We start from the raw sequence: 13,239 nt of genomic DNA on the forward strand, positions 1-13,239 counted from the left end.
TAAAGGTGTTGAATTGAAAACCATTAAGCATTGTGATTATAATATTATGTGTATGTATATATATATATATATATCTATGTATCCTATAAAAGTATGTACTCTTCATTTTTTCGTCAAAATTTTTAAATTGACAGATATACCTTTGTATCCTATCTCATCTCATTCTTGAAATAGACACAAATACCCCCTCTCTCTCTCGTACCCTTCCTCCCGTGCGGAACACACCTTCAAATCTCATAAGACGCATCCATCCAATCCCCTCCCCTCCATATCTCTCTTCTTGGCAAGGTTGGAGAGACAGATACTGTATCCATCTCCCGGAACGCCTTTACTGTGCCTCTCCCTCTTCATCCCACTGCCACCATCACCTGTGCTACTTCCTCTTCCGTCAACTACCCACCACTAGCCCCCTTGAGTTTGCACGAACTCGACCAAGTCAAGTGCATTCGAAGCGGGATCGTTGGAACCTTAAAAAAGTCTGTCACAGCCCCGCAAACCTTCTTCCCTCTCGTGGAAGTTGGATTCCCACTTGTAAAGTAGCCTCTATCACCGGCGCCGGTGTCTTCTCTGGTAAAATCCAACTCTCTTTTTCTCTCTTTGTCTCTCTCTCTCGCACTTTTGTTTTCTATAATTATCCATCTCTCTCGCTTGCAGTTTGGTTTCTGCAATAAAGTAAATGATCCAAAAATAATCTCCTTTATTTTTATTTTAATCCCATCTTCTCAATGGAAGAAACACCAAGTCGAAACCCTATAGCAATAGCATACAACTAAGAAACTCCAAAGGTATTAATAAACAAGTGAAATCCAGTTCAAATTCCCAGTCAAATCAACAAAATCAGGTTCCAACCAATTCGGCAATCAAAGAATAATTGTAGAGGGGGTACCGTGAGAAACAGTGGTTGATCCAACAGATTTGCAATAACCGCACCCATTTCATCTCTCATGAGAAACTTGGTGTTTCTGAATTAGATCAATAAAGAATAACAATACGCATAATATAGAAGTTCCCTTGTTTTGGTGTCTTGGACTTATTTTATTTTATTTATTTATTTACCTGGAGTAGAGGACAGCTCTTATTCTTCTTCAACGTCCTTGAATTCCCGTCTCTCAGTTTAATTCGTGATTCAATTATTGCTCGAAATTAAGGTATACTTCCGAAACCTGTAACCCAACCTTGTTTTATTACCATCTCTGACCTATAGTCCATTGTCACTTCTCTTCGATCCAGTTCTTTAAACGAATCAAACCCTATAACTCAAGTCTCTTTTCCTCAGTCCCATTCACAGCAAATGATGAGCCTGAAGTAATACTATGCTATTTTGGTCATCAGGGATTGGAGAAGAGGCCAGAGGCAATGGTAACCAGTGTGGTGGTGAAAAACTTGATCAATGGTAAAAACGACACCAGAGATTTGAAGCAAAAGTACATTTCAGATATTTCTCCTTCTTGGCATTATATTCTTTTTTGAAAAAAAATATTATTCAACTCTCACCATGCTATTTAAATAATCATCCCCCCATCATGTTGGGGGATTTTCAATTTGGATTCTTCAACTCACCCTAAATTCTTGCGATTTTTGTCCATTGTCTATATTCTTGACTTCATCGATTTGGTTAGACTTTACAAATTTTACAAATTTTATCTGGCCATGAGATGATGTACAATATTACTTCTTTTTTTTTTTTTTTTTTTCTGGTTTTGGGTTTCTCTCATTTGTATGTATTCTCAGGTTTGATTTTTTTGAGGGATTTTGGTTACAATTCTAGCCCAAAACTTGGTTTGCATGCATTCTGTGTATATTTTAATGATCAAATACGGCAGACACTCGGCCTTTTGGCTAATTATGAAGAACATGTAGAAGTTACCTATCTTCCGGCTGGGTAATGGGATTATTCACCCTTACCATTGGAGTAAATCCTTATTCGATCCAATGGTAAGCACCTCTCAGATCATTTAGAGGGTAATTCCATCATATCCATTCCCACCCCCTAGGAAATCATGACAGCAGTGTCCAATGGATGCTAGCGTGGTTTCCAATTTCATTGCTAAGACATGAATGAGCACCAAATCTGCAATTGTAAATTTTAATTCGATTGCATATCCAATAAAATCCACAAATTTCTTTCTTTTTCATATTTTACTAAATTTTTGTTTCGATGAAAATTTTGACAGTAGGGTGAAAGGCTACTAGAAAAGCTTGAAATCATAGAGGACAACATTAGTGAAATGCCAAAACAAATTCTTCATTCGATCTAGATTTATTGATTTTTAGACAAATATTGTCTAATTAAGCTAATTAGGCAATAGTTGGGATAAGGCTGAGTTGTTGTTGTTGTTATTGCCTAATTAAGCTAATGTCCATTAGCCAAGTAATTCATTTTTTTATGTGAGGTATAAGATGTACATCTAGATGACTTGGTTAAGGCCTTGAGCAAAACCTATCTCTGTTTTTTTGCCTCACAAGATAAGAACGATACTTGTCTGATTTTTGTCTTATATGTTGAATTGAAATCTGTATATGTAACCACCCTTTTGCTGTATGATCTTTACTGTCAAGATTGAAAGAGTATCAATGTATTTGCTAAGAGACTCTTAGTATTTGCTACTGGGGAAATACGGTACCACCTCTGATATCACCCATAGAACTTCTTATAGGATTGACGATGAACTAATGTATAGCTGTTGTGAAAAACTTATATACAGACTAAATGTTATGAAATTAAGATGATAAATCAACTACATACAATCCTCTGATATTGACACAGGAAATCTATATTTATCTATTAAGTGATTATTGAACTATGTGATAGCATCCCCTACTACATCTCTATCGAATTTTCATATTGTTAAGGAGTAATGGGTAACACAGGGGCAATGCTGCTTAGCAAGAGGACAAATAACACAGGGGCAATGCTTATTATTATTAAAAAAAAATATCCGGATCTAAAAGTTTTAAAGAAGGGAGAATAGAGGAACCCGGGTGACCCAGGCGGCAATGCCATAAATCATATGAGGATCCAGATGCTGCAACAATCAGGCGTGGAGGAACATCCAAGTAGTAGAGATCGCCATGTCGTTTACCCATCGCAAAAATCCTCTTCGAGCGAGGGTCCTGAAAAGCACAAGAAGTGGAAGAAAAATTAACTTCACAAGAAATGGTAGAAGTAATTTTAGGAATCGAAAGTAAATTGAACCGAAAAGTAGGAACGTATAGAACATTTTCAAGTGTTAAAGTGGGAGATAAAATAACAGTACCAATATGAAGAACAGGTGTTTGGGTACCATTGGGTAAGGTAATAGGTAATGGAGAAATAGGATCAGAAACACTTGAAAATAATGATAAATCAGAGGATATATGATCTGTTGCGCCGGAATCAATTATCCAAGGATTAGAGCCAACAGAGGATGCTAGACAAATGTTACCTGCAAGGTTTGCGAGAGGATGAGTATTACCAACAGGTAGGAGAGCCAATAGCTGCTCAATCTGGGCAGCAGACAAGATCGGTACAGAAGAGCTGGAGGCCGTGGCAATCAAAGATGGAGTTCGTGCAGGACCACGGGCTGCGGTGGTGGTGATCTTAGGAGTAGGTATGGCCGCGGCAGGTGTGGCAAATATGGCCGTGGAGGTTGAAGATGAATCATCTTCAGGCATGATGAAAAAAAAAAATTGAAAAACCAGAATCGATTAGGCTGATACCATGTTAAGGAGATAGCACAAATATGGGATTGAATTTTCTGTGTCTTCTCATTGGTATAATATGCAATATATATACAAAGAATGCAAGGGTCAATCACCCAACAAAGATGGAAAGAACCTAATCTATTCCTAAGAATATGTTACAGGATCAATTATCCTAGTCATGGGGTAGGTATGAAGACTTATATGGTAAGACATATTTATTATCAGAATAGCGGAAACAACCATGATTCAATGGGTCAGATCCACTTACTTTTTCTTTTGTTGATTTCTAATTTTTACATTTTTACAATAGAATAGATTTGATTGGAATAATGGACAAAGTAGGAATATTTGGTGATTCCTAATTGGAATAATTGGAATTAGGTAGATATTCTATCTCTGTCCTAGATTGGGACTGACCATGAAAATCTCAGCATATATAGTGAAAATAAAATGTTATGTTTCAAAGTATTGAAGTTTCTTTAGAACTTGACCAAGTTGAATTTCAAGTCTATACTGTATAACTGAATTTAATATGGTTCTTTCATTGATTTAATACGCAAAAAATATATTTCTAAATTAAGCCAAGAGTCTGTTTGTCATCTTGATAGTTGGACAGCTTATGTTGTGGAGAAGGGAGCCCTTGTGAATCAACAACAATGACAAAAATTCGAAGTTCATTTCAATCAGTAAGGCCTCTGTGCTGGTTTTACACTTTCATGCATTCTGTTAATGAATCAATGGCTAATGTAGGTTCTAAACAACACTATTAAGCAAAAGAAGAAAGAGAACCGATAAATGGGTAGTTCCACTACCTAAGGTAAGCTAATCTTTGACTTTGGGCCTCTTTATTATTTTCAGATGTGCTTCTTTGAGTTTCTTCCTACTTTAGCCCACCCCCACCCCCACCCCCCAATAAAAGAAAAAAGGCTACAGACCTAGAGTGACTGCATTTTTGTTTTGTTTGGGTACCCTTTAGTAGGGTGTGAACTTTATCACTATTCCAGTATACTTGCTGAAATTGGTGCATTGTATGTTACAATTGTCATTGCTATCCATTCTAATATTGGATTCTTACTTGCTTTATACTTTTTTTTGAATTATTATTATTATTATTATTATTTTTATAATGGAAACGCTTTGTAAGGTGAGACTAATATTTCCTGTCTGACTGTCATAGCTTGTTATCTGTACACTTCTGTCTTTTCTTGGTTTTTTTTTTAAAATTATCATTGTTTCTGAACAAAGACGTTTGCGATTTCAGACTACTATTTTCATCTTATATCTCTGATTCTATCCCCCACAACAAAGTATGCGTTTTGTGTAGCCCCTGAGGATTTTGTTTCTGTCACTTATTTTTGTTGTTGAGCGAATGCTTATTTAGCTACTTATTGAGATTTTAGTGACTAGAAGAACTCTATGTACTTGTGAGGTTGCTGATTTAATTGTTGCAATACCTTATGTGCTGTGACCATTAATATATTTTAGTATAACATTTTATCTTCTAAAATGGTTCTTGCCTGTAAATTCTGTCGTAGCAAAGTTGGCTGGCTGCAAAGGATCAAGGGGCCTATGGACGTCTCCAAGACCAGTGCTGCTCTCATTGGAGTGGCTCCTTCGCGTAACACCTACCTGTCCAAAACTATTATGTCTATTGGGGGCATGTCATGACTGAGAACCAAAACTATAAAATGTTTTTTGGTTGGGTTGAAGAAATTGTAAAATCTTTAAAGCTTGTTGCCTGGATTTGGTTCGTCCTCCCACCCCAATCCAGATTACAAAGAAGGGAAAAATTACTTCTCTGTATTGTTTTATACTAGAGAAGGTATGCAGTTTGTTGGATTCTTGCATCCGCATGGTAGCCATTTACGAATTCAGGATTTTCTATTTGTTGTATGTAGAGTTGTGATGTTTCTTGATGTTTCTTCCTATGGAGAAAAGACAAGTGTAAATTCAAGTGAAGAAAAAAATATTAGGCAATGCAATATTATTATTCTTATTCTTTCTTTGAACTATGCATGGAGTTAGAAAAGTCTTAATGACAGCATGAGTATACTCAACCTAGAATGTGAATCTAAATTCTTCTTCGTTAAGAGTCATTAACAGTGGACACAAAATGTAGGGAACTATAGTATGATCCATAGTTTGTAGAAGCTCGGAACTCTGACAATGTTGGGTACTTCTTGCTTTTATAATCTACTTGGCTTAATATATACTTCCTGAATTGGAACTCCCCTCTACCAACCTGATTCAGTCATTTTAGACGATACTACTAATAAGAGCCTAAATAACATGCTCTCTCTCTCTCTCTCTCCTCAACATAAAGACACACGTGTGTATATATATATACATATACATTTTTTTAGAGGGTGGACCTTGGTGCAACGGTTACGTTGCTCCATTGTGACTAAGTGGTCATGGTTCAAATCTTTTGAAACAACTTCTTCGCAAAGTAGGGTAAGGCTACAGTCATTATGACCCTCCTCAGACCTCATAGTGACGGGAGCCTCGTGTACTGGGTATGCCTTTTTTATTATATTGTCATTTTTTCATTGGCCTAAACTGAAAAATGTGTAGCAAAATTAGCTTTGTGAAAGTTGTGTTACAAAGCTAGCATGAGAATGGTATATTTGAAAAAGGAAAAATCTTGTTGTAACCGATATTAGAATTAGAATAAATATGTCATTTCATATGGGCAATGACAACTTCTGACATAATGTTGAGTCACTTTCAACTTATTTTGGATAAAAAAAAAAAGATTTACCTTGTATTTAATTGACTTTTTTTTTTGGGAGAGAGAGGGGGATCAAAAGAAGTTACAACTTCTAACTTCACTACCTTGGGAACAAGGCGCACCCTCCAAATAATTGCAATAGTTAATGCTTCTTTTTAGTTCAATTTCTAGCTAACACCACCTGCTTCACTGGAACCGTTCTGCAGTTGTAGGTAGATAATTTTTTTTTTTATATATATAAGTTTCTTTCCCCATGCCATTTTGACAACAAATCCAGAACCTTGTGCCTTTTGATATACACCAATTTTTTTTTAATGGAAGCCTGTTGAAATACATCAACTTGCTTCATTTATCTGGTAGACCTTCTCAGAAGGAAGATATTTTACAATTCAAGGCGCTAAAAACATCATCTAAAGCACTGTCACACTGGAGTATTCCTGGAACTTGATGCCTCCACCATGCTAATCTACTGTGAAGATCCATTAGCATCAGAACTCCCCCTTCATTTTCATCAGTTTTAAACTGGAGTAGCTCCTTGATACACTTAACCAAGTATCTGACAGCCTTAACTTTCAGCTGGTAAATAAACTCAATACACCTCTCTTCAATCTCAAATACGGAAGTTGATATATCTACAATTAAATCAAATAAATTAAAAACAAGAGAAGCTCCTGCTACGGCCTCCTTCCATTTACCACTCTCTTCAAAGCACCTAATTGAGCCTTCATTGCCATCATGCCCTTCAATTTTCCGATTCATATACTTACAACCAGTAGTTTTAGTTTCCACTGACCAAAGGATTTCACCATTTGCAGCATAGTGAAGCAGCAGCTCACATCCCTCTTCATCTAAATAATTGGAATACCCAATCAAGATGCCTAAAGAAATTCTTCTAAATAAACAATTTTGCTGGAGGTGAATAGCATGTGGTGCTTTCACATTTGTGGATGCACTACTGTTGACAGTCTTACTCCAATACCTTGCGTAACTGTCATGGAATTCTTTCAGCCAGAGTGCAATTGTCTGGCCATCATACTTCTTGGAGCCTGCATGATCATTATGGTTATCATGGAATTTGGGCTTCTTGAGCCTTTTCTTGCAGCCAACTGTACTATTGTTATGTGTACCTGAACCAAGTTGTTTTAGAGTCCATGATCTTGATGTTTCAGTGAAACATTTAATCAGCAGATCAATATGGGCTTCACTACTGGGAGTCAAAATCCATGCAAGGTACCTTGCAGCAGCAGTTGAATGTGCTTTTACATCATGTGTTTGCTCAATGTCCGCCATTGATGTGCATTTTGACAGGAAACTCTCTTGCCAATCTTTTCCAGTGAAAAGCAAGCCAACAGCAAAATAGAACCAACGTGGGAAGTCCATCAACATAGCCCTGTTACACAACAATTGAATAAGGCATGGATCGTTGGATAAGAACACCATTAATGGTTGTTAATTACGGGGCAAGAATTTACCAGATAGATTTATGATTTGTCATTTCCACCTTTCTTGCTGTTGCAATTTTCATGTCAGTAGGATCTGGATATTCTTTACTTCCAGGAAACAGCTCCATTATAAGATAAATCAAATGCAGAAAACTTTTGCACGACAGAGGTCCAGTTAAAATCACCAACAGTTTGTGTTCACTGGGGAAATATGCATGAGAAGATGGCAGCTTAGATCCCACTTCCATTGATATACCCCACCACATTGGTCTGGCTAGTACATCCAGTATTGATGAGACTAGTTCAACTTGAAGCTCTAGTACAGAAGCCAAGCCCCTGTGGAAAATAGCAACTCTTATGGATTAACAGATAGATTAAGTACACATTGATCTGGTGCATCAATTTTCAAGTCCTGGCATACTTTTCCTCCAAAAAATTAGAAGTCATGATAGCCTGGTAAAAGCATACAAGCCGAATAAAGTTATTGTGAAATAGAACCCCAGTAATAGGATTCTGAGCTGATAACTGCTTTACAGAGTATTTACATTTTCCCTTCATTATATGAATTTCTTTTGTTGTAAATGGATCTGTTTGTTTCTATGTAAGCTGACTGAAAAGTAAAAATTTACTGTAAAATAGGATTTTCCACCATTTGTATGGACAAAAAAAAATAAAATTATGTAAGATTTCATTTTCAGGAAAGTTTTACTATGAAACCAACAAGAGAAAAATTACTGTTATATCATGCTTTGGCTCTCATACAACATGGCTATTTCACATGATAGGAAGACATAAATAGAGGACCTGGATTTCTTAAATGACTGTTTAAGATATAGTCTCCTTAACGGGCACCTAGTTTTGCCACCAGATCAGATTGGACTGAAATTTTGTGTTCAGGTAGATCCCAAGATCCCCTCCTCAAGTCAAGTTTCAGCCAAATGGAGTTGGCCATGTGGCAAAACAAGCCTTTAAAAGTCTAGGACTGCCAAGAGGGTATGCGGGACTATGAGGAGGTGTATGGACATACATGGAAAGGTATCCATTACATGGGGGGATATGACTCTGAAATTTGACATGTGGCCTATTTAGACCATTCTCTAGATATCCAACGGCTGGATTTGCCATATCAGTCTTTTATATGGAAAAACTAGGTATGCCTGTCAAGGAGACTCCATCCTAAACGGCTGTGCAAGAAATTTTTTGCCATAAATAAATCATAGATGTATTTTTGTCCGTGACTAGAGCAGAGCTCACAGAAAACAAATATACAAAGAGAATTTGAATCAGAAGCAATGTTCTGAAACCCACTCATAGTATTAGATTCAAACATATGACTACAATTACAAACAAAAAACAGCGTAAGAATCCATATATGAGTCAGGAACTCACGTTGCTAGAAACCAGTTATGCAATAGGCACCTTGTCTCAATAAACATAGCAGGAGAAAGTACCAAGCATATGATTAACGAACGCCAATTCATCCTATCATGCAGTTCTTTGTTTACTGAAAGGAAAGGCCTTCGCACGGTCTCTTGTAAAACTCTTGAAATATCATGCTTCAGACTCAGTGGATTAAGGTACCACAAAAGCAACCTGAAATGGTATCATATTTTGCAACAAAATAAATAATAATTGCAAAGAGAAAAATCAAAGCGAATGAGAGTAACAAAAGAGTTGGAATGTTGAAGAAACAATTGAGAACTTTTACACAATGTCCATGATGGGGGTCCTCCTGAGACGCACCACAAGGGTTGGTACCTTTTCACCATCATGATTGATAGTATACACAAAAGCTCTATGACCAGTATTTGCACAGAACTGTCACCTCAGAATCTTCTGGATCAACGATGGGAGGGATCCAGACTGTAGATTTGTAGACTACCCTATCTATACATGAGAGAGAGAGAGAGAGAGAGATCTAGAATCACATATATATCCTACTAAGCATATACCTGTGATAGTGTGATTGTGATTGTGCGTGTGTGTGTGTCGGTGGGTGAGAGAGAGAGAGAAAACTATAGAACCCCCACTACCTAAATCTGCTTTAACCTTAAAATTATAGGCATGGAAGATATCATCAACAACCAAAGGCATAACAGAGGTAATTAAACCAAAACAAACCAATGTAGTGAGATTGTTTACTTTCACAACCAGATCATTGTAAATCTCTACAGGTTACTTCAGAATACCTCAATGGTATTTCATGGCTGTTGTCTGAAATGTCTTTTGGCATAAGCTGCTGCAACTCTGTAACCAGGATGTCTCTTTTATTGCTTGCCTTTACACTAAAAACGTGTTCAAATGGTAGTAGACTCTGGTAACACGATGCAAATGTTGCCACTCTTAAAACTGCATGTAACAGCAAATGGGGAAGCATCTCTGCAACATCAGGAAATTATGTTAAAAGACATGATTAAGACTTGGCAAGCAATGAACTGAAGTAACTAAACCATATCCCTAAGTAGTAACATCAGTATTGTTATCCCATTTTACTCTATTTAAGGACATAACTGTGGGGTTAAGTCACAAGTACTCATGCCTAACCAAGTCATTTACAATGTTCATTCCTCACCGGTGGATTAAATGGTATTCTTCCATGTGTTCACAGCATATATTCTCGGATTCTTAGCCAGAGTTAGTGGCTCAAGCTTCTATATTTAATAGCATTCTATAGATGACACTAAAAAAGTCCACTGTAATCGTAACTAAATAAAAAGAGAGCTCCCAACATATTTACAGCTCATGTTAACCGGAGGAGAAGCTTGATTTTTATATAATTTGGAATTATTAACTTAATCCCAAAACTTTGATAATTGAGAAACTTTAGATACGCTAATCTGTTTCAACATTTACTGACTCAATGCAAAAGATCAGTGAAGAATGCTACTATATGACTAATCACTTTGAAAACCCTAAGGTTTAGCCATCTAAATGGCTTAACTAATTTGTTTTAGGTATAGTCCTGAGTCCTGACCCTTCTATCTCAAAGGGTTTGGATACTACATCCATGTATTGATGTGTATGAGCCATATTCGTTAGGTAACCTCTATCAAGGGTTTGTTGTTGTTCTTGTCAACTATCCTGAGAGGCAACCTATAAGATATTGATTCAAGAGGGCTCTGAAAGTCAAGAATATCATCCACCGGCGGTCTCTTTAGAATCTAATTCATCCAAATATCGAAGCCCAGTAACAATGTTATTAAAAGTCAAGCAGCTATAAATGGTGCAAGTGGTCAATAATTGATTTTGAATAGAGATATTTTGAGGATTTAAGTAGGAAGCCAATACTAAACGCTGATAAAGCATGTTGAGGTAAATTTGGCTAACAGATATCATCATGATTAGCAAACAGCAAACAACGTAAAAGTTGAATAATAATTCTAACAGCATATGCAGCATATAGAGAAGAAATATCATTTCCTGCAAAAATCAAGTTATGAGCATCCCTGTTCAACCTACCATGGCTCTCCAATTTTCCAAGCACATCCACGCACACTCTGATCAATTCAGAACATTTATGGCTAGGAATTGAGCTGCCGACCAGAAGAAACTCATGTCTCTGAAAATGCAAAACCTTGCAAGATATTGAGGATGACAGAACGGTCACAATCGTCTGCACCAGATATTGGACTGTCGCATTAAAAACCTAGATAACGAGAACCAACACGAGATATAAAGAGATTAGGAGAGACAGCGAGAGAGAGAGGAATGGCATTAATATGGAGAAATTGTCAGAAAATTGCATTATTATGCAAAAAAACCGGGACGAACCTGGGGTCCTTTGAAGCACATCAAGGAGAGTGCGGTATCCAAAACCCTAACCCTAGATTTATCATCCAGGTTGATAGATTGATTAAGTGAACAAATTGCGGGATCAGCAACTTCTTCATTGCCAGTAGAAGGAATTTCGCTTTGGAGGTGTGTAGCGAGCTTCGCGAACAGTTCACTAATTTCTGGTGCTCCGCTCATGCTTTGAGGTTGGAAGCCCGGGAAATGAACCCTGCAACCGAAAACCTGAAACTAATAGTTACCCGCCAAAACCCTCGATTTGAAGCCTTAGAATGAGCCAGGCTGCCTCAAACCCGGTCCAGGTCTTCACAAGCCCAAACCCGAAAAATAATTGATATCAAAGAAGCCCAACCAAGTTGTCGTCGCTGATACCGATACGGATCCGCCGTATCGGATTAGATCGAACACTTTTGATACCACTGATAAAGTATGGGGCAGGTATCGGTATCAGCCGATCCGATCCAGAATTATAAGTTTGGTATCGGGTGTATCAGTTCAGCATCAGACAACTTAGAAAGGAAAAAAAAAAAAAAGTATTCTCTGCATGGCAGTGTGGTCCTTGTGCCAGGGTGAGGCCAATCATAGCATGCGCAAGAACATTAACAGGGACAAATTTTCTCATTTCACTACGAATGGTCATTGTGCCTTGAGCTGCGTTTGAGCGTGGAAACCACGCTATTGGGCAGTGTTATTCCCCCCCCCCCCCCAACCAACACACACACACACAAAAAAAAACCCCTTTTTTAGTCGATAATGCTGATATGTATTGATATCAGTCTCTGGTGATACCAATACAATACTAATACTTCAATCCATGTTATAACTTTTGACATATTTCTAAGAATTGGCTTATAAAATTCGAGTCAAATATATGCATTAGGAGATTTTAATTTTCAATCTGATTTGATAATAAAAATTAGGGAAAAAAAACACCACCCGATCGCATAGCGTATAACGCCCATGTGCCCAGACATAGAGGCGTGTGTAACAATTGTTGCATCCCTAGAAAGATGTAAATGACTAGGGGTGCAATCATTTCACGTGTCCCTTTGTTTGGGTTAAGGGGCAACATGCACTGGGCGACCAGGTGACGTTTTCTTTCCCTAAAAAGTAAAATCAAACCTGCATAAAGAAATAAAATCCATCCCATTCCAGTCTAATTCACACATGAATTTAATATGATAATAATATTCTGTTGTTAACAACAGGTGGGTTTTTTTTTTTTTTTTTTTAAATTTTGGCAACCTCATCCTCTTACCTCATTAATGGATACGAGGATTAAGAATTTTAATGGATGGTCGAAATCCAAGACCAATATAGGAATATGGTTATGACCTTATAGTGTAAATGTCAAACCTCTTGTCTATTGAAAAGTTGACTACTCTTCTTAGGGCGAATGATACAGTTGATACAAATCCCTTATGTATTTTTCTTTTTTAATTTAAAAAAAATGATACAGTTATGGATGATGATGATGTGTGAGTAGAGTTTGAGGAATTTAGACCGATTTCTACACCTTTGAAAGTCAATAAAACAAAATGGGAAAAAGTATTGTAAAACACATGTTCAAAAAATAAAATTGCACACTCCCTT

The 13,239-nt window shown here is 37.1% G+C and overlaps 1 protein-coding gene across 3 annotated transcripts; it reads right to left on the reverse strand.

Moving 5' to 3' along the window:
• Nucleotides 1-6,722: 6,722 nt before the first annotated feature.
• LOC122653667 lies at nucleotides 6,723-11,833 on the reverse strand. Of its 3 annotated transcripts, XM_043847587.1 has the most exons (7): nucleotides 11,629-11,833; nucleotides 11,317-11,503; nucleotides 10,047-10,236; nucleotides 9,247-9,450; nucleotides 7,888-8,193; nucleotides 7,650-7,805; nucleotides 7,325-7,542 (listed from the first exon to the last, which is right to left on the reverse strand). In XM_043847587.1, exons 1-7 carry the CDS (start codon nucleotides 11,824-11,826, stop codon nucleotides 7,533-7,535), a joined length of 1,251 nt encoding a protein of 416 aa, XP_043703522.1. In that variant the 5' UTR covers nucleotides 11,827-11,833; the 3' UTR covers nucleotides 7,325-7,532. The 3 variants fall into 3 exon arrangements, with proteins under 3 accessions (XP_043703521.1, XP_043703520.1, XP_043703522.1); XM_043847586.1 differs by having other exon boundaries at nucleotides 6,723-7,805; nucleotides 11,317-11,470; XM_043847585.1 differs by having other exon boundaries at nucleotides 6,723-7,805.
• Nucleotides 11,834-13,239: the final 1,406 nt, after the last annotated feature.

Source organism: Telopea speciosissima, chromosome 3, assembly GCF_018873765.1.
Source record: "Telopea speciosissima isolate NSW1024214 ecotype Mountain lineage chromosome 3, Tspe_v1, whole genome shotgun sequence".
NCBI classification, from domain to species: domain Eukaryota; kingdom Viridiplantae; phylum Streptophyta; class Magnoliopsida; order Proteales; family Proteaceae; genus Telopea; species Telopea speciosissima.

Excerpts from the sequence above, each read along its gene's own strand:
- LOC122653667 (XM_043847585.1), bottom strand. The coding sequence starts at position 11,826 with ATGAGCGGAGCACCAGAAATTAGTGAACTGTTCGCGAAGCTCGCTACA. Across the intron at positions 10,237-11,316 it reads TGGAAAATTGGAGAGCCATG|AGATGCTTCCCCATTTGCTG; the intron begins GTAGGTTGAACA and ends CTGATGTTGCAG. Across the intron at positions 7,806-7,887 it reads ACAAATCATAAATCTATCTG|GGCTATGTTGATGGACTTCC; the intron begins GTAAATTCTTGC and ends GTTGTGTAACAG.